This window comes from Halichoerus grypus, chromosome 7, assembly GCF_964656455.1.
Source record: "Halichoerus grypus chromosome 7, mHalGry1.hap1.1, whole genome shotgun sequence".
NCBI classification, from domain to species: Eukaryota; Metazoa; Chordata; class Mammalia; order Carnivora; family Phocidae; genus Halichoerus; species Halichoerus grypus.
Genome location: NC_135718.1, coordinates 42,068,543 through 42,090,318, shown reverse-complemented (window position 1 = coordinate 42,090,318; position 21,776 = coordinate 42,068,543). Strand labels below are relative to the sequence as shown.

The following is a 21,776-nucleotide window of genomic DNA, read 5'->3' as shown; positions in this document are numbered from 1 at the left end:
AGTAATCACACTACTGAGTATTTACCCAAAGAATATAAAAACACTAATCAAAGGGATACATGCACCCCTATGTTTAGAGCAGCGTTGTTTACAATAGCCAAGATATGGAAGCAGTGCAAGTATCCATCAACTGATGAATAGATAAAGAAGATGTGGTATATACATATAATGGAATATTACTCAGCCACAGAAAGAAAGAAATCTTGTCATTTGCAACAACATGGATGGAGCTACAGAGTATAATGCAAAGTAAAACAAGTCAGTCAGAGAAAGACAAATACCATATGATTTCACTCATATGTGGAATTTAAGAAACAAAACAAATGAGCAAAGGGGAAAAAAGGAGAGAAGAGACAAGCCAAGAAACAGCCTTTTTTTTCTTTTAGAGAAAGAGGGAGATAGAGAACATGAGCAGGGAGAAAAGCAGAGGGAGAAGGAGAAGCAGGCTCCCCACTGAACAGGGAGCCCAATGTGGGGCTCGATCCCAGGACCCCGGGATCATGACCTGAGCTGAAGGCAGACGCTCAAACAACTGAGCCACCCAGGTGCCCCAAGAAACAGACTCTTAACTAGAGAGAACAAACTGCTGGTTACTGGAGGGGAGGTGGGTGGGGGGATGGGTGAAATAGGTGATGGGGATTAAGGAGTGCACTTGTCACAATGAGTACCAGGTGATCAAAACAAACCCCCCCCCAAAAAAAAGAAACAAAGAAATACTGAGAACATTTGAAATTTTAAAAAATAAGTTAAAATGTTCATGAGTTAAAAAAAAACCTCTTACACACAAACATCAAAAGACAAATATAAGAATGTTCTAATGAGCATTATTTGTAATAGCAAAAACCTGGAAATAACCCAAATGCCCATAACACTAAAATGGATAATAAATGAGATGATGCTATGCAACCATAAAAATGATTGATAACACCCACCTGAATCAGATGCATGTATCTCAAAAACCTAATTTTGAGTGAAAAAAAAGCAGTCACAAAAGTGTACAGAAGTGGGACTCTATATATTTAAGGTTCACAAACAGGCCAAACTGGGCACTCTGTCTGGTCCATGCATGTGTGACAAACTAGCAAGGAAAGCAAGGATGGGGTTCGCACACTGTCAGGACAGTGGTTAAGTCCCCTCTGTGAGGGAGGACATGAGAGCAATGACAGGCACAGGGCTCCTTTGCATCTTTTTAAACTGGTATGGGTTCATGGAAGTTTATTCTCTTATCATTCTTTTAACTTGACATCTACATTATTATTATGTGTAACTTTTGATTATTTTTAATAATTTAAAAACCAGCACATGTAGACGATAGCCACTCATAAGATCCTGACCCATCTCCGGCCTGCAGGCTGGCCCAGAAGCCAAGAGCAAACCACTGCACCCTTGGGGATACAACAGAGGAAAGAGCCCTGGGGTCCCGACTTCATACCCCAGCCCTGGGCAGCCTTAGCCAACTTCCTCTACCTGTCTGTTTCTTCATCTATAATGAGCTCCCAGCAACGTCGTCCTTGTATGTTACATGGTGGGGACTCAGTGAATATTTGTTGAATGAATGAGTCAATGATTTCGAAGATTCCTTCCTAACTGCCGCCCTCATCCCAGTGTATTCACTAGAGAGAAACTGCAGCTGCAGCTTCTGGCACCCACCTCCCCCGACGCACAAATGAATATCCCAGAATTTGAAGTGGCACATCAGAAAGTTCTCTGTTCTGTTCGATCCAAACTTTTGGTATTTTAACGTTTTACAGATTTTCTCTCCCAAATGTCAGCTTCTCTTCTATTTTCCCTTTCGCTGTCACAACAAGCATACAAGTATTTTTGATGGAATTTTACCAAATGGCACATCTTACATTTTGTAAACTGTATACATGCAAACTCCTCTCGCACCCCTCTGCCAAGTTCTGTCTCAGGGCCCAGGGATTTGGCTCCTTTGACCTTCGACTCCTGACTCCAATGCCCCATCCTCAGGTTCCCGATCCCGAGGCAGGTCATTCCTGGGTTCAGAGGGAGGCTGAGAGGCCAACGGGGAAGAATCAGGCCTCCGCCAGCAAGGGTGGGACTTCCCGTGTGACATTCACTGAAGTCCTGAGCACACCAGCCTAGGAATGCCAAGTCCATTCCAAAGCACTCTTCCCTCCTTCTTGGCATCAACTCTGCCTGGCTGGGGACAGGAAAAGGAAGCTGGAGCCTAGCAAGCCCCAGATTACAGAAATAGGATGGTGCCTTGGCAAAGTGCATGGGCATTCAGGTCAAAAAGAACCTCTCTGCGCCTCATGTACTTTACCTGTCAAATGCCAACAATAATCCCACCTCAGAGAGTCACTGAATGGCTTCAATGTATATATGTAATACACATTTAATATATGTAAAGATACTTGCAGATCAGATCAGCATCAAAAAAAAAGTCATCATATCTCCAAACCACTTCTGTTTGACTTTGGAAGGAATAAAACAGTCTTTACACTCAATTTGCTTTTTAATTGGGCTCATCTGCAGCTAGTGCTCCAGTGGTGGGGTGGAAGAGGGGCCCTGAGGCGTTCTGGAGGCACCATTTGTCTTGGGCAAATCAGCAGCATGAGTCCACCCAATGCTCTCAGACAGGCCAATACCAACCATGCGGAGAAGGCACCCACACCCCACACTCTGGTGGCTGCATGTGCCACAGCAAATGGCACAAGGGCTTCCACCACCTTGGCTCACCTAACACAAGGCAGGTGGGAAAACAGGCCAGAGACTAGACGTGCACGAAGGGCACATCCAGGACAAGCGGTGGGAGTCAAAGTGGTTAAAGTCTACAGAGAATATCTTGGGGCACAAACCTGGTCTCAGAGGCTGTCAAATCAGGGGACTAATGTCCAGGGCCCATAAAGGTAGGAGGTCCTGCACAGAATCCAATGAAAGAGCTTTGACCTCCAGAAAGCCTAAAAAGCCAAACAAATCAGCACCCAAGACAGCGACAATCAAACGTGTGGCCCTGCGGAGGTGTTCCATTCACCCCCAGCACCCAGAGCAGAATAAGCAAACACGGCAGGCTGCCACGAGTCCCTCCCCCGCAGCATGGAAACCTCATGGAGCAATCACGGCATTTTCTGTTGCTGAGCCACATACAGCCTCAGCATCCTTCTCAACACAGCATTCGAGGCTCAACCTGTCCGCTGGGGGAAAGCTACTGGTCACCCTGTGTCTTTATGGGATCACTGATAAAGTCCAGTCTGGTTGAAAACTAACTTCAAGGGGCGCCTGGGTGGCTCAGTTGGTTAAGCAGCAGCCTTCGGCTCAGGTCATGTTCCAGGGGTTCTGGGATCGAGCCCCTTTTTGTCCTGCTCCCTGCTCAGCGGGGAGCCTGCTTCTCACTCTCCCTCTGCCCCTCCCCCTGCTCATGCTTACTCTCTTGTGCTCTCTCTCTCAAATAAGTAAAATATTGAAAGAAAGAAAGAAAGAAAGAAAGAAAGAAAGAAAGAAAGAAAGAAAGAAAGAAAGAAAAAGAAAAAAAAGAAAGAAAGAAAGAAAGAAAGAAAGAAAGAAAGAAAGAAAGAAAGAAAGAGCAAGCAAGCTAACTTCAACCCCACCAAAGGTAACAAAAGCGTCCATGTCAGAAAAGGGGCACATCTTTTGGTTTGACTGGAGGTTCTGGGTTGGAGGGGAGAGGAGAGGGGCAGGGCAATATATCTGCAGAATGAAACACCCTAGCCCATCTCCCCGACCTCAGAGGTCAGACTATCCGGTGCCTTGTCTTTATTCCCATTCTTCCTTTGTCTTATGTGAAAATTGTCTGAAAACCCCATGTCCTCATAAATAAGTGGATTCATTCACACAGTGACAGTTTCTTGGGCCCTGCTCTGCACCAAGCATGGTGCTAAGCAGCAGGGACACAGGAGTGAACAGCAACTGACCCGCTCTCCTGGAGCTTACAGCCTGGTGTGAGAGGCAGCGTTCATCAACGATCAGCCCTCATGAGTCTGTCAGGACAAGCTGAGAGCAAGCTGAGAGCAGGAGACGTGTGTCTGTAAGAGCATGTAACAAAGGGGCCTGCTCCAAGGAAAGAGGGGAAGCTTCAGACAGGTAGGGATCAGGGCTCCTCTCCGTGGGTCTGGATCCTTGAGCTGACTGAGGGTAAGGGGTACAATAATACAAAAACACATAGTCTGAGCAAGTGCCATCAGGTGTCATTCATCAGGTGCAAGAATTACAGGAGCCCAGGCAGGGTGGGCAGGCTGCAGAGCTGCGACCTGCCCTCCTGTGACTGAAGTTGCTGCCTCCCAGGCCTTAGAGAGAACCAAGGCTTGAAGAGTTTCTATAGACCACAGCGTAAGGGGAGCAAAGATGTCAGAAGAAGGGGGCCAGGGTCCCTGTGGACCCTGCCCCACAGCATCCTGCCCGGGTGGTGTCCACACCTCCCCAGAGGTCAGCCACAGAGCACACTGGATGCCCAGGTTGAAACATCAGTATGAGGGGTTCTCAGGAAAGGCCAAGCACCTGAGAGATGCCCTATGGGCTCCTAAACACGCCCCGCCCCATGGCCAGGGATAGAATGCAGGTGGGAGGGAGAGGCCAGGTGCTGGCCAGCATCGAGTTCAAGTGCCCTGAGCCTCGGGTCACCCTTGTCTCCATCACCAACTCATCTTCATTTCGGCACAGTGACTGTTTGCTCTTCCAATTCCTCCTGGAAGACTCCAAACAGCGTATTTGCTCAAGAGCTGAGGACAACATTCCAGTCTTAGAGGAGCAGAGTATTTAGGCAAATGCAAACATATGCTGGCTTCTCTTCTTAGTTACATTTCTTGGCAAAGGAATGATTTCACCAAGAGACGAGGTAGGACTTTCGAGGGCCCACCCACTCCATCCTGGCCCCAGCCATGGGGCTGCCAACCCTTATACCAGCCCCCCTCCACACTTTACAGACACATAATATGAGTGGTGGTGGCTATGAAAGGTGACACAGCAATCATGGTGAGGGCACTACCCTGTATCCTGACTCTAGTCACATGAATTTACCCGTGATAAAACTGCACAAATGTGAATACACACGCCCATGTGTCTATAAACTGGAGAAGTGTGAAAAAGGTCCGTGGATCACATCAACATCAAATCCTACTTCTCGTATATGAGTTATGCCATGCATTGCCCATGGGGAACCTGGGTGAAGGGCACATGGGATCCCTCTGGATTATTTCTCTTAACTGCATAGGAATCTCAGTTATTTCAAAATTAAAAGTCCTTTTTAAAAAAACACAAAATGTGGAAACCATTTCATCTTGGGACTAGGACGGGCCTGTTTTTACAGAGTAGCCATAAGAAAACCTAAAACTATTCCTCCAAAGCCTGTTTTTTGTGCATTTTTAACAAACAATTTTTAATTTTTTTCATCTGGGAGGTCTTCAAAAGAGCCAGGTCCAGCCATACCCACATGATCCCAGCCTGGCCCCATGACTTGGGGTGCCCCGCCCCTGACCTATGCCCCCGTCTGAGACCCTGACACTGAGGGGAGACCAGGGAACTGGGAGGGGCAGGTGGCTGTCCAGTGTGAGGGACAGTCTTTGAAGAGGAGTCTTCTGGGAGGACCGTGCCCACCAGCCTCCGTCGCTACCTACGTGCAGCCCTTCAGATCCCTGCCAACAGTTTATTAATATTTTATTGAAAACTCTAAGATGATTCAAACTTCAGCTGTCATGATAAGGTGTTGTTGCTAGGCAACATTCGTGCCTGTCTACAGATCGGTTTCTGCAGCTCTCCCCTACCTTGCGGAGCTCAAGGTTGGGCCCTACCAACCCCGAGACCCACTCCACCTGGACCACCAACTGCCATGTACCCCCAGCCCACCCTGAAGCCCTCAGCCGCCACAGCAACGACCTGGCTTGGGGGTCTCCCAGCGCCTGGCGTGCCTCTCGGGAGCCCCAGAGCAACCCCTGCCCCCAACTCACCATACTCGCTGTCATAGAACATGACAAACTTCTGCCAGCGCAGCTCTGTCACCAGCCTGAGCATGACGTCGTTGAGGCGCACGGGCGGTCTGGAGGCCAGCGTGTAGGCCTCACCGTCAGGGCTGGGGTTCAGGTGGCAGGCAGTGCGCGGAGACCCTCCTGGGTTGCGCTGGACAAAGAGGTGTGGGATGTGCATCGCATCTGTGAGAGACTGCAGGGCATTGGCAGACGCACAGCCGGTGGACGTGACCAAGGCCAAAATCCCCTGGGTCATGAGGTCACAGGCTGGAAAGAGAGGAGAGAGAGAGAGAGGGAGAGGTCAGCCTGGAGACAACGCTGCACCGACTTTGATCCACTCGGCCCAGGCCTGGCAGCTCGTGCCCGGGAGCCTCTGAGAGATGTTTGCCTCCCTCCAGAGACTGAGAGCCACCCTGGGCCAGGCCAGAGGCTCTCATCTGCAGAGTCCCACTGAGGCTTTCAGGGCCCCTGCCAGCTACATGTTCTTACACCCATTCAGCAGATGAGTCAACGGAGGCCAGGGGGAGGCAAAATCATTTGAGTAGCCTTGAGGCTACTCAAGGAGGGATGGCAGGACAAGAATCCCACCCACATCTGCTTGTGACACCCATGAGAGCTGCTCCATGAGCCATCCTGTTTCCCACCTGGGATGTGAGCCCTTTAAGAGCCAAGAACTCGTTTTGTTGATCTGTGTATCTCCGAGGCCAAGACACAGGCCGTGAATATACCATGTGCTCTATGATTGTTGGCTAAACTGAACTGATTGGGGCTGAAGGGAATGAATTACATCAGAAAGTCAGGGAAACACTTACCCCAGAGGCCTCGGGTTGCAGGCAAAAAAAAAAGAAAAAAGAAACCCCAGGTCTTCTGGCCAATTCCACTTGATTCATATCATAAAACACTGGGTCAAACCCCAGATGAAGCAGGTGCTTCTAGAAGCTCAGGATTACTCAAAAGCCAGTTGATAATCACAAAGGAAGATGCAGCTAGGTGGAGGAGGACCTGGAGGGAGGGAGGGAGGCGCCAGGTCCAGGACACACAGCTCATCTTTAGAAGTCATCCAGGAACCACGAGGGGTGCCCCTTTAAGCCACACACCTACGTCTTTGGGGGACATCAGACCAATTAATAGAAAGATGCCCCTCCTGACACCACACCCCACTGCACCAGTTCTGAAGCAAACGTTTATTAATAATGCTTATGTGACGGAGAAATGTGGGAAAGCAGATGCATTTCAAAACACGGCCTGTGAATGTCAGCAGGCCATCTGCTGCAGACGGCAGACTTTTGAACAACTTTGACAATGCGGTTCTTTCGGTGGACAGCCTTTGGGTTTATGTAATGTCTCAGACTGAGAGAAGGCTGAGAGAAGGAGACCAGGAGCGCACTTCCAAACACCGAAGGCCGGCGGCTCCCTCTGCAAGGGCGCTCACCGTGCACGCTCATGAGCATCGGCAGGACAACACCTCAAATGCCCACTGTTCTCCCTGCTGGACCCTAAACCCCCACACGCAACGCAGGGGCAGGGGTGGTGAAATGAGAGTCTCTGAAGTCTCTCGGGAATCACACAGCCCCCCCCCCCCCACCCCCGCAAACGCTCTGCCCTCCTCCCATCCAGGCTTCATGCGGCAGTTCTCTCCTAAACAGAAATCCAGTTGTGTCATGCTCCTGTTTAAGCCCTTTAGTGGCTCCCAAGGGCCTTGGGGACAGAGTCAAACCCCTTAGGGCAGTCTTGCAGACTCCCTGATACCTGCAGCTACACGCTCTTCCCATGTCCCTGCCCACTACGCTCAGGCCAACCGCCCACCTTTCACCCACCACCTTTTCTATTGCCTCTTGAACCTTCACACTCACTCCTCGAGACTCAGACTCCGTATCCCCAGACTGGCTGAGGACCCCCTGTCTCAAGCTCCCCCTGCACCCTGCACTTCCCCCATCCCGGCACGATGCATTGCTGGTGTAACTCTCTGTCTCTCCTACTGGACCACAAACTCCAGGAGGCCATGGGCAGTGCCCGTCCTGCTCACCATCCTTCCCTAGACACACGCCGTTCCCCAGCAAAGACCAGTGCAAGAACACAGTAAGCCTTAAGATTTTCATGTCCTCTGGTCAATAATTCTACTATAGGCACCTATCCAAAGGATGGGAATGGCTTGAGCTCCCCAAACATTCAGAGGATATTCATCCATACTCTCAAAATACCTCTCACAATCTAAAAGATGCAAATAGGTGAGTGGCTATGAAAAATGCTCCATTTGTTGAAAGCATATGTAGCCTTTAAAATTACTTATGAAAATACTACAATAACATGGGAAAGCACTTGTCATAAAATAGTTATGTGAAAATAATACAATTTTGTACGTATTTTATCATCTCAATTAAATAAAACAACACGCATGAAAGACAGAAGAGAATATTGCAAAATGCTAAAAGTGACTGCATTTTAGAAGAGGCCTGAACTGATTTTCCGTCTTTTCTACATTTTGCCAAAATTTCAAGTCATGAACAGATAACTCTTCTAGAAAAGGAAAATCATCTTCCAATAATGGGTAAGTTGTGAAGTTATGTAGGAGGAGGGACTATTTTGTGAGAATTCTCTCTGCGCCAAATACTGCTGAGCACTTTGTGTACCTCATTATTGTCACGACACCTGCAGAAGAGGTGTGACTGCGTCCGTTTTCCGGATAACAGGTTGTGAGACCAAACAAGCGCTAAGGGGCAGGGCTGAACTGAGACACCACCCAGTCTAAAAAAGACTTCTGAGAAGCAGCTAAGTGACAACCACAGGGCACGAAATTATACGCTCCCCAGGACTGCAACGAGGTAAAAAGCATGCCTGTGGAAAAGTCAAGAGAAATCACCAAAAGGCAAGAAAAAACCAAGGTGCTGTGATGCTGAATGGATTTCTCTTTATTCTCTTATCCACATACTTTCTTCAATCCCAATACACCGAATGTCTAACTCGAAGAAGTAATCACACAAAATAACCTGGACATGGCCGGGATGTAAACCTGTCCAGACACCCAGCAGAGGACACTCATGAGAGTGCTCATTGCAGCCGTCACCCACCCCGTCCCACTCCCTCCCAGGTCATCACCTGACTTCTGGTGGTAAACCCTGTGCCCGCTCCATATACCCTGGTTCTGAAGTCACTGAACCTCTCCGAGCCTCAGTTTCCCCACCTGGGCATGCATCCCACTGCTCCCTGCAGACTGGTTCCTTCCCTCCTGCATGTTTCATACATACACTCAGTACCCAGCCCCCTCACTATGTGCAAACTCCTGCACTGTGGACTGGGGGGGAGGAGCAAAGAGCAAGAGGATATCAAGCCCCAACTTTGAGGAGTTTGGATCCACCCAGAAGACAGACCCCACAATTCAGCCCATGAGGAAGGAGAGATGAAGCTCCTTGGGCTCAAAGAAGGGTGACATCAGGGCCTCGAAGAAAGAGGACTTAGACCAGCTTGAGAGAGGGGTACAGTATGACAGTAGGAGCGGGGGCCAGGCATTAGGAGCATGCTCAGGGAATGACTGTCTTACTGGTCACCTTGCCCGGTCCTGCTGGCGGCCAGGGACACCAGCCTCTTGGCTGGGCCTGGGCTCCCCAGGGCAGCAGAAGACGCCCTAGAATCTAACCGCAGGGCACATCTGGTTCGGGCTCCTCCGGTCAGCAGTCTGTGGCTACAGGCAAGTCTCCTTCCTGAGCCTCCATTTCCTGTTAAACGAGGATCAGAATCTCTCCCCAGCAGAGCTCCGGGAGCACTAACTTAGGGCAGGATGGCAAATGCCAAGCCCCGCTGTGCACAGGAAAGAAGTTCAACAGAAGCCAGCTTCCTACCACTCTCCTTGGGCACACCCATCGCCCCCTCAAGGTCCCCCACCCGAGTCATACCCAGGATCCCAAGAAATAGCAAAAACAGAGAGCGACCTCACCCCTGCTGATGACCGCCCTCCCCGCAGAGGTGGGCACCGCTGCCCCGGCCCTCGGCCAGCCACCTGCAGCACCGCGCAAGCCCCTCAAGCCGCCAGCCTCGGAAACAGGGCGGATAATTAAGGCTGGAAGCCCCTCCCAGGCACTAATGGAGAGGCCTGAGGCAAGTCAGTTTCCAATCCGTTGTGAATGGCCTGCTAATTGGGGTGCTGTTGAAATGATGGTTATTTAGAGGCTCCTAACATAAAAATAATATGATCAAAATACATCAGATCAAAGCCAAATCAGCTATTAGCTTAATCAAGGTTGTGTGCTCATTCCTGGGATAGGACATTCTACAATTCACACCTGTATTGTAGAGAGAGATGCTGAACCCCGGGGCAGGGTCCCCTGGCCGGTGTCTGAATCTGGGCCCTGCCACATACACACTGTGGGACCCTGGACAAAGTGCCGGCACTCTCTGAGCCTCTGTCAGATGAAGACGATGGCGCCGGCTTCCCAGAGCTGTTGTGCACATTCCGTGAAAGGTCTTGGTATGTAAAGAACCTTTCAGACCGCCTGGCACGCAGTAGGGATGCAAAAGCCACCAGTGTTATTGCCTCTCCTGCTTTGAGGTGTTTCTGCGGCTCACTGCAAGATAAGAGCCTTTGTTATCATCCTTTGCCTCCAATATCATGTGGTCATAAAGCTGATCTCTCTCTTGATTGCAACAATGCAGGCTTGATGGCTTGATAAGGGCGCCCTGAGAGTGGCTCATCAGCTGGGAAAGCAAGAAGCAGAGATAAATGTGATGATCAGCTTCAAGCCCCCTCCCCATGCTTGGTGGCCTAGGAGAGCAGAGGGTCTCTGCGGAGGTCTATGCACTGCCCAGTGGCTTCCCAGGAACTGGGAGAAGGAGGGTACTCGGAGCTCGAGCCTGGGCCCAAATATGGGCCCATGAGAGGACCCATGCGCTCCACCAGGATTCCCAGACAGCCCCACAATCCCATTCCCGCCAGTGTCCCCTGAGACGCCAGCATCCTGCTGACCCAGGCTTTCCTGGACACAAGACTCTCGGGATGGGACGTGTCAGGCACAGCACCGGCCACATCATGGGACAGATGGGCTCTCTGTAACTCTCATCCCATCTGAGCTTTCGGGTCTCCCGGTGAGAAAACTGAAGCACAGAGAGGGCTGGCCGGTCAGCCGGGGCCACACAGCCAGAGAGCGAATAGTAAAGAGGTCATCAGAAGCAGACCACCAGAAGCCTCTCGAGGAGCCAGTCCCGGGAAGACATGGTGGCCAGCTGGGGACACAGCCCAGGATTCTGTGACTGATGCTACCCAGCACTTCCCTGGAGAAAAACTCCGAGGGCAGCTCCACACTGAGCGCAGGCCCTGGGAAAGGAGCTGGCAAGAAGGCACAAGGCCTCTCTCTGCCGACAGCAAACCCTTGGCTTATCCAGTCACTCAGTGCCCGCAGATGGACGCTGTTGGTGAGAGAGGTGCCCCCAGACATTGAGGTCACTCCAGGCACCACCCCTGTTTCATCCCAGTCTTCTCCATCCCCACAGAGATTCCTGGAAAACTCTCAGGCCAAGACTGATGGGGGCAAGTAACAGCCCCAGAGGGCTTGTGCTGGAAGAGACCTCCAATTCCTGGTGCCACCACCCAGGAATGATGCTGGCCTCCCCTCCACCAGACGCCCCTGGCACATCCACACCTGCTCCGCCTGGAAGACCAGATGTGGTCCCGGCATAGTGGGATCCACCCATGTGGGCCCTGCTAGTCTGAGGACAAGGTCCCCCAACCTCCTGTGCTAACTGGCCTCTGGGCAGCCCATCTAAGAATCACAAATTTTCCAGATGGACAAGGCAAAAGAGGCCACTCCACCCGGGTCGAAGCAGACATGCCCAAGGCAGCCTGACAAGACTCTGCTTTTCTCAGCAGGCAACAGAAGGGAGAGCCAGGCTCTGGGCAGCCCAGGGCTTAGCCCTGCCCTCCAGAAGGAATGGTCTGTCTCTCACAGGGGGTCCAGCAGGCCAGCCCCAGGGACTCCAGCACCTCTGCCTGACCCATAAGTGGGGCTCCCAGTGACAACTCGTTATTCTAATCATCTTAACAGCCATGAGCACTCACTCTCCCCTGAGCCACCCTCATTATCTGTGCCCTTCCTCCTTCCCTCCTTTAAGCTGGCACCGGCTTTATTAATATTTGAATTCTAATGGCTAATGCTTTAAATTAAGGTAGCATTTATAAATACTTTATAGTCGATGAATAATTGACCAAATTTAGTATTGTCATAACTCAGAGTAAATTATTGATCTATGAAGAATAAATATGTTTTCATGTTTTATTAAGACACTTAAAAAGTAAACAAAACCACGAAATGGGGGGGGGGGGCGGGGAAGGGTGGCAGCACCAGACAAAGGCAGAGGTTAGAGTTCTGGTCCTAGGGGACGCAGACCCCTCTCTCGCTGCTCACCAGCAAAGGGCACCCCAAAGGAGTGTCAGCAGGGCCTCACCTCCCTCCCTCTGGTGCATCCTGTCCCGCAGACCTGCTTAAACGGCGCGCTCCCAGCACCTTCCACCTGCTTTCACGCCCGGCTCCTCGCTCAGCTCAGCATTTGTCCAGCCATCATTCCAGCCACTCTACTGCAGACAACCTCACTCCCCTCTCTCTCTCCTTATGTAGCACAGCTGCTGAAATCCCCAGCGAGAGTCAGCCCTGGCGGGTCAACCTGCCCACCCCCTTCTCCATGGCTATGAGCAAACAGCAGGGAGCCAGAGAGACCCACACACCCGTCTTAGGCTGGGCCCTGCTCAGAGCTCTGGGTGCTCCCACCTCTTGCTTTCTCCCAGACCAGACCCAGACCAGACCCAGACCCAGATCCATCACTCATGCCCTCTCTATGGAATCGTCAACCTTCCTCGTGTATTTGACCTGTCCCTTTACAAGTTAAACCCCGACCCTGTCTGTTGATGGCCCCATAGCTACCCTAGCCCACAACCCTCCTGTGGGCTGCTGACCATCAGCCAGGGGGGCCCCTTTGCTGAGTTCAACTCAAATTTGGCCTGTCAACACTGCATTCCATGGGGTATGACCCTATCCCTCCTGGTCACCAATATCAGCTAAGGGGCACCCACTTGTTCTCGACCCTTCTCTCTCCCTGACCCTCTGCATCCAGGCCATCACCAAGTCCTGGATTTTTTTTTAAAGATTTTATTTTATTTATTTGAGAGTGAGAGAGAGAGACAGAGATAGCAAGCACGAGCGGGGGGGGAGGGGCAGAGGGAGAGGGAGGAGCAGGCTCCCGCTGAGCAGGGAGCCTGACATGGGGCTCGATCCCAGGACCCTGGGATCATGACCTGAGCTGAAGGCAGATGCATAACAACTGAGCCACCCAGGCACCCAAGTCCTGGATGTTTTATCTCCAAAATATATCTTGGGTCTGTCAACTCTCCTGCATCACCTTGGTTTAAACCACCATGACATTGCCCCTGGACCCACCTACCTCCAACCTCCCCCAATCTACTGCCTTTCACTCTACATGCCACAGTGGAATGGCCTTCGTGAAACACCAAGCAAGCTGCGCTTCCCTGCTTACTATCCACGTTAGCTTCCCACTGGCTTTAAAATAAGTTCGACACCCCAACAAGACCCGCAAGGCCCTGCACAACCCACACCCATGCCCCGTGTCCCAGGCAGCAGCCTTCGTGCCGTAACTCAGATACTCCAATCTCTCCCTGCTTCTGGGTCTCCACAAACCTCCCCGGCCTGCATCCGGCTGGCTAGCTCCCCTCATTCTGTGTTACTGTGGGTAACTGTCACTCCCACGAGAGAACTTTCTATGACCTCTATCTTCCCTTATCGTACCTTGTCCACACACCATCCGCCGACATTTGCAGCTGTGGACTGTTTCGTGTGGCCGCTGCTAGGCATCTCATTCTCTGAACCATGCGCCCATGAGCAAAAGTGCCTGCATACTGCTTACCCTCTGAGCCCCTGGCCCAGCGCCCAGAACAACAAACTATTGAATACTCTTAACAACTCCGCAAGATAAGCACTATTGGTGTCCAGAGTTCGTTGGTGAGACAGAGTTTTCAAACCTGCCAAGGTCCCCAGATACTCATGTCCTCCCAAAAGGGAAGCCACATTCCAAAATCTGGAGAAGGACAGTTTCTTAAAACTGACCCACCCCTCTAAGGAGAGCTTCACCAAGAGCTTAGAGGGTGCCAAGGGGGCAGTGAGAGAAAAGTCGGTGGGGCCTGAGGCCCCAGCACCTCCGGGCTGGGAGCTCCCACGCCCCTGCAGCCTCACGGTCCGCCCAGCCCAGGGGCCCAACAGGAGCAGGGTCAAAGGGTCCCACTGGATGTTGGAGCATAGCCTACGGCAAGTGGGCAGCTGGTGCAGGCAGGATGCACGGAGCCAAGCAGGAGGGTACAGAAGAGCTGGCAGGACCAGGCCAATCTCTGGGGCCTCATCCTTATGCCAATTAATGAATCAAAACTGATTCCCTGCTCCCACAGATTGGAAACACAGGGAATATGGGGTGGGATCGTGCTGGCTTATTTATAGCTCTCCAGCTCCTCGTTAATAACTTTTACTGCTCAGCCAATGGAACGCCAGGCTCCTGGGCCGGATTCACACAAAGCCTACACTGTGGAAGCTAAATCAGGACAGTGACAAGTCCTGGGAGACTCAGAGAACCTCGAAAGCAGCCGAGCACCCGGGGCCTCCTGCAGCTCTTTCCACAATCTGAGCCCAAACTTCTCTTCCTGGGCTCCCCCCAACCCTGCCTCTGAATGCCACTCCCTACACCTGCCCACATCCGTTATCAGCCTACTAGTCTCCCTGCCTCCCAGCATTTCTTTCTCCAGCCCACTCTGCAGACCAAAGTTCAGCAACCAAGCAAGCATGCCCCCCAAAATACCCGCCATGCTCCCCATCGTCTGGGAGTCAAAGTCCAGTTTGTGAGATTCCCCCAGGACCCACCAACTCCACATCCCTCTACTGTCCAACATGCCCCATGCTCTCTGCTCATGTCACCATGCCCCCCCCCAACTTTACATGTGCTGATTCCTTTTTCTTGAAATGCCCTTCCTCCACCACTATGCCCTTCAAACTCCTCCTCCTCCTCCAAGACCCATCCCAAGTGCCTCTTTCTCTATGGAACTTTTCTTGACTTCCCTTGCTAAGAAAAATTAATCATCCCTTTCTCTGGAGGTCAGAGTAGTTTAGCCTTTCTATCAAGTATGTATTATTTGACTTCATGCTTAATTCCTACGGTCCCAAGAAAACAGACTGAGTTTCACAGCTTTCTGTAGGTCCAAGCTCAGGGCCTGATAGAGAGACAGTCAGAGGATGTTCACTACAGGAAGGAGTAAGTGAAAGCACAGGTGCATAGGGACAAATAGCTGGGAATGTCAGTGCTCCAAGGTGAAGGAGTCACCCAGAGAATCCGTGGGACGGGCCACATGTCAGGAACGAGGCAATGGCAAAGTGTGTCTCATTCCGGAGCAGGCCTAGCCCTAGGCAGCACATGGAGAATTAAGATCGTGGGCTCTGGGGCCTCCTAGACTTGGCTCAGAATCCAATCCCTGCATGGATGAGCCAGGGGGCCAGGGGACACTCACTTCATCTAATTCTGCCCAAGAAGGAGAGACTGTTTAGAGGTGGGAAAAGAAGAGCGAGAACCGTGGAGAAAGCAACAGTGCCATCTTGGAGCCGGCGAGGCAAGGGAGAGACCGGGCCAGATCGAGGAGCGCCGGTTCCCCGGGGCCCCGGAGGCAGGACAGCTCAGGGCCTGAGCCCAGGTGGCAGCCTAGCTCAGAGAAGACAGCAGGGGACAGCTGGAAGCACAGGGAGCCATCTGGGGAGCTCAGTGTTCCCGGGACATGCACTCAGGGACAAGGGGCACCCCTGTGTGGCCACAGCTGGGACAGGCTTGGATACCCCAAGGTAGCCAAGAAGGTGTTTTCAGCTCTAGAGCCAGAGGGAAAAGCGGAGAAAGGCTGTGGCAGTGCTTGGACTGCGGGTGAGGACACAGCCCCTCTGTTTCTCCGGACTTCGGAAAGGGAAGACGGGAGCCTGTGCCATAGGGGGCCCGGCCCATCTGCCTAATCGCTGAACCCACGGTTCCCCTGGGAAGTGGGTTCTGCTACCCCACTCTCAACAGGAGCAGAGACCCAACGTTAGAGTGTTGCCCGAAGTCACAGGGGAGCCTGGACTCAAACCCTGAGCTGCCTCTGACCAGGAGACATGCAGGGCCCCTGCTATAGCTGTGTGCCCTCAAGCAAGTCACTTCGGCTGGCTGAGCCTCGGCCCTCACTTACCATAATAACAGTCCCCACCTCTAGGGCTGCCAGGAGGATGGAATGAGCCAGAGGCCACGGATGGAGGTATGCCAACAGGCTAGACCCCGGAGCCTGACCTCAGCCCTCCCCACATCCCTGGGCTGCCCAAGGCCAGCTCGCATATGCCTCTACCCTCCCTCCACCTGCATGTGTCTTCCCAAAGCCAAGGTCATCCTGTCACCAGGCCCCGCCTGGCCTGAGTGCTCCTGCCAGGCCCAGTGCAGCCCTCTCAGATGGGGAACGGAGGCTCAGTGAGGCTGCTGGATCTTCTTTCCCATCTCAACCTACGTCTGACTTTTCTAGCTTTCTCTGGCCATCTCTCTCATTCCCCTGTTGTTGCTTCTCACTTTCTGAGCCTTAGCCTTAGTTCTCCCTCAGAATGCATTTGTGTGTGCATGCGTGCATGTATGTGCATGCATGTGTGCATGTGTGTGTATGTGACTCTCTCTCTCCCACCAGCTATGTCCTCTCTCCCTAGTAGGACTGACTGCCCCAGAGGGACAGAACCCCATGTCTATACCTTGGCTCCCAATCTCCACCCTGGGTTTGGAAGCTGACCCATGGATGCCCACCTGCTGGCCCTCAGCTCCCCATTCCCTCCAACCACGGGGGATTAGTGTCGCAGGACCAAGTGTCACCTCTAAGCCAGGGCCCCTTCCAGGAAAACTGGGAGGGTGCAGAAACGTCCCCATCCTGCCCAGCTCCAGCTCTGAAACCTTGCACTAATCCTGCAGTTTGGCCTCCCTGTAGGCTTCCAGGAGGCAACATCTGGGCTCTGAGGCACAAAGCAGGGATCCCGGAGGCTCTGCTGTGTCAGGCTCACATCTCTGTTACCTGCTAGAAACTGAGCATTCCAGACCCAGTTCAAGTGCCTCTTCCTCTCCAGAGGCCCTCTTCACCCAGTCAGGACAACACAGGCCCTGCCTCTGCTGCCCCCTGCTTTACACACAAGTGCAGTTCAAAGAGTACCATTGTCTGCTCATACATCTCTGTCACGCCCTGGACTGAGTCCCCTAAGAACCTCTCTGTCCCTGGCACCAAGTCTGGGATGGACACCCAGATGCCTCAGGGGAGCAGGCAACAATAGGACAGTGCTGGATGGGCATAATGCTGGCCCTGGTCTACCCACCATCACTGGGGCAGCCCAAGATGGCTGCTGTCACTAAGAGCAACAGGTCATCACTGCCCTGTGGGTCTGTCTCTAGGGTGAATGTCCACGGGGACACCCACACACACCCCAAAAGCCTGAGCAGGTCGGGTATGAGTGGATCCAGCCCTCTGTGCTACTCCCTGGCCTATCACCCGGTGGAGCCCAGCACTGAAGCACTGGCCTGAAGCCCCCGCAATGGGCAGGGATAGCCCACTCTCAAGGGGAGGATGCCCACCACTGAACCCCAGCTTCTGGGCTTTACTGACCCAGAGAAGCCCTTAGTCCCTCCTGCCACGTTCCCTGACTCTATCACTGGGAGGGCTGCACCCACCCTCCAGAAGGGAGCCTTGAGCTCAACGTTGTTGCCTCCTGCACGATGTCCCTCAAACAAGGTGTTCGGCCCCCCTCTTAAGGCGCCACCCCTCCACAGCTCCACCCTTTCCCTCACTCTGCCCAGCCTAGCTGCCCCCCACCCTGGCTGCCATCCAGCCCGCATGCCTTGCAGCCAGACCCAGGGAAATGGCCAGCATGGGGCAGCCCCCTCACATGTCTCACCCCTCTGCACACTGTTCCCCACAGCCCCTAGCACACAGCACCCGGGGTGAGGGCAGGAGTGGGGAGCTGGGGCCAAGCCAGGGAGGTAGCTGTGGCAGATGGGGCTGCTCACACCCCCAGGGCCCTGCAGTGCTCTTCACATCTGTGTCATGCTGTCTGCGTGGAGCAGTCCAAGCAGGCTGGTGTCCACACTTACTGGTCCAAACCCACAGCTGACTGTGAACAGAACAGTGCGGGGGAAATTCCTGACCTGTGTCTTACAAATGAACTTTGCTCCGTTCGGCCTATTACTCGTCCCAGGAGGCAGCCGTCACAAAGCCAGAGCCCTAGCCTGTCACTTAGCATCCAGGAGCCTTGGCCAGTCCCTTTATAGAACATCGATGTATTATTTTTTAAAGGAGGAGGACAAGGAGGAATGGGTCACAGCACCCGCATTACACACAAGACATGAAAATAAAGCCTCTGGCACAAAATACATCTTGAATCAATTCTACAATGCTAATTCCTTCCGTTTGGGAAGTGTCTGTTCACTCATTCATCATTCATTCACTTACCGGGTGCTCAGCACCCTCCCTCCCAGCTTCTTTAAACCAAGCACACACTGGTGCAGAGAACATCCAGTGACATAGGGGAAGGTGGCAGGCTGCTGTCCAGCCCATGGGGGGCTGAAGCAGAAAGAAATGAAGCACTCTGTCCCTCGGAGAGAGATGGAACAGCCCACTGGTAAGATCATAGGTTCCAGAACTGAACTGCCCAGACTCACATCCCTGCCCTGTGCCTTCAGCTGTGAGTGGCTTTGGGCAAGTCGCACCCTCTCCCTACCCCACCTTAAAAATGGACTTACCACAGCGATTTCAATCAGATAAATGCATTTAACCAAGCAAAAGCAAATAAGCAAACAAAACTCACAGTGCCTACCTCATAGGATACTAACAAGACTCAAACGAGTTAGGGCGCCTGGGTGGCTCAGTTGGTTAAGCGACTGCCTTCGGCTCAGGTCATGATCCTGGAATCCCTGGATCGAGTCCCGCATCGGGCTCCCTGCTCTGCAGGGAGTCTGCTTCTCCCTCTGACCCTCCCCCCTCTCATGTGCTCTCTCTCATTCTCTCTCTCAAATAAATAAATAAAATCTTTAAAAAAAAAAAAAAGACTCAAACAAGTTAGAACCCAGAAAGCATTCCAGCCCCCACCAGTGAGTACGACTAACTGAGCATCGGCACAAGGAGTAAGATAAGACCAGAAAAGAAAGCAGCGCAGCCAGGTTAAAAAACAGGCTGATGGTTAGTGCCCAAGGCCACCCTGGGCCCACCTGTGCATCTCCCCAGCAGAGGGCCCAGGTGCAGCTCTGCTGGCCAGGGGTGAGGGGGCCAGCACCCAGTCGAGCGTCTGCCTGCCAAAGCCTGCAGCTGCTTTTCTCATTCACCCCAAGGCCCTGCATGGCCTTGATGTCTACTACCTCATTATCATCCTAACAGCCATCACAACAACACACAGCCTCCAAAACTGAAGAGACGGTGCCACTCTTGGAGAACGCAGCTAGAAGGAAGCAGTTGCCTCTGCTCCCAGCAGTCACCACCTGAAAGCTTCTCAAGAAAAGGAGTTGGGGCAGGTGCTGGCCCAGCCCCCAGAGGCAGCTTTCCCAGCTGGACCAGCCCTGCATCCTAAGGGAATGGGGGCAAAGCCCTCAGGACACAGGCCAGGCCTGCTGAGCTCGGCTCAGAGGAGGCTCCCTCCTGAGATGCGCAAGCAAGAGCCCAGCTGGCCCAGGGACATTGGGCATCTCAGCTCCCAGGTGCTTTGGAGCAGACGGGGAGAGAAATCAGAAATCTCCTGCAGCCAGCAGGGATAAGAGGGGATCCTTGCCAGTGATAATGAAAAATTTCACAGGAGCAGATGCTTGGAGAAAATTGAAAAACAATACAACAAAATTCACAAACCAGAGAGGGACTTAAGAGAAACCTGATCGGTGGGGCTCAGTTTTCCCATTGGCACCTTTCCGGCCATGAGAAGACCGATTGAGAACCAGGTCCTCCCTCCTGGGCGATCAAATTGCCCCCCAGAGCCCACCACAAAAGTCTCTCCAAGCACCTACTATGTGCCCAGCCAGGGCCCACGCCAGGAACACGCAGATGATGCAGATCTGGCCCCAGGTCCTAGAAACGCCATGTGCAAAGGGACCTGGGGCATGGGCCGGGATGCTGTGGTTCAGTGTCCATGGAGGGATGTCAGGCAAGAGGAGCGTGGCCGTGGAGTCATGTGTCCCAGGATGGCAAGGGGGCTTCATGGGGGGCAGAAGAGCTGATGCTAGGACAGAACGCAGGTAAAAGGGGGACCAAGAGAAAGAGAGCAACTGAGCTAGCAGCATGGCATGAGCCAAGGCGTGCACATGGATGGCATCTGTGGATCTGCCAGGAGTGAGCCACTCATGCTGGGGTGAGAGGGACACAAGGAAGGGGGGGTTCAGAGCGGAGGTCTTGCCTGCTCAGCTGAGGGGCTTTGGAAGAAGCCTTGGAGGGCTCCTAAGCACAGGCGAGGCCTGCTCAGAGCTTGCCTTTGGAGAAACGGCCCCAGTGAGGATGCAGCAAGAGGCCCTGAGGCCTGAACTGACTCCTCCTGCTGTTTGCCCTGGCAGGACCGGGGCCAGAGAGTGCAGGGCCAGGAGGCAGTGAGGATAGTCAGGGCCCTTGCAGGTCAGGGGTTAGAGTCAGCTAGAAGCACAGAATGGCGGGCAAGCAGGGAGGCAGACCTAGGAGCCCAGGCTCCCCCCACCAGAGCCAGCAGGACTAGGGGTGAAGCACCTATCGCCTAGTGGCACATCGCCTGGCATCCCCCACAATCCTAGAAGGGCATCACCAGACACACACACACACACACACACACCCCAGAGGGAACAGCTGAGCATTGACAACGTGAGGTCTCTTGCCAGGTATGACCCACCCCCCGGCTAGTATGAGACCAAGAACTCAGGCCTCCTGAGAGACACAAGCTGCCCAGCCCAAGTCTGGGCTGAGGACCCCAAGAGCAGGATGGGGGCTGGTGCCTTCCAGCCCTGCGGGGAGCGAGGCCAGCCCTTCGGCCTGCAGTCAGCATCTGCAATGCCCCTGAGGCTCGAGGCTCGAAGAGCTCTGAGAGAGAGGACTGAACGCCAGGGAAGGAGCTGGGAGAGGAGAGTGGATGCGCTGGGAAAGGAAAAGCGGGCCCCTCCCCCCCCCCCCGCCCCTAATGGAAACCCCATGGAGGCCACGGGAAGCACAGGCTGAGCCTAAGGGGCGCAGACACCCCGCGGGACAGAGGAGAGTCGGCCTTGCCACATAGGGCATGGGAGCTCAAGGGAGACTCGGTGCAGGTGGCCCGACACTCAGACTGATCAGGTCTCAGACCGCTGATGGGGACACAGCTGCGTCATGCAACTCTCCAAGTCCGAGTGGGCACCAGCAGTACGTGAGCCTTTCCCTGGAGCCCAGCTCGAGGGGAGCAGGTACCCCCTTCCTCCCCATCAGCCAAGCAGGAAGTGGCAGTGCCAGGGGCGCGCACACGGCACAGCACCGTCACCAGGTGGGGGCACACGTGAGGCCACCTCTGTCTGCGGGGCAAGCTCAGCTGGCGCAGGCCCCCTGTGTGAGCTCCTGCTGGCCACCTGTTCTCGTGCTGCGGGCCTGCTTCTGGAGGGTGCTGTGGTGCATCAGACCAGGGCAGAGAGGCTCTGAAAACAGACAAGGATTGCCCTCCCTCCCCCAAAAAACCCAACACAGTATGTGCTCACTGTGACTTGCACTCCCTCGGGGCATTTTCTTGCTAGGAAACAGGCTCCACAGAGATGGCTAGGCCTAGAAGGCTCCATAGGCTTAAGTGAGGCCCAACTCCG

General features: G+C 53.3%; 1 protein-coding gene across 2 annotated transcripts in view; it reads right to left on the bottom strand.

Moving 5' to 3' along the window:
• The window catches only part of GRID1 (glutamate ionotropic receptor delta type subunit 1), a 702,575-nt gene that overhangs the window by 541,033 nt on the left and 139,766 nt on the right, over positions 1 to 21,776 (bottom strand). For both annotated transcript variants that reach the window (XM_036079322.2, XM_078077489.1), the window contains exon 3: positions 5,925 to 6,209. In XM_036079322.2, the coding sequence (XP_035935215.1) occupies positions 5,925 to 6,209 (285 nt within the window). The remainder of the gene's footprint in view (positions 1 to 5,924; positions 6,210 to 21,776) is intronic.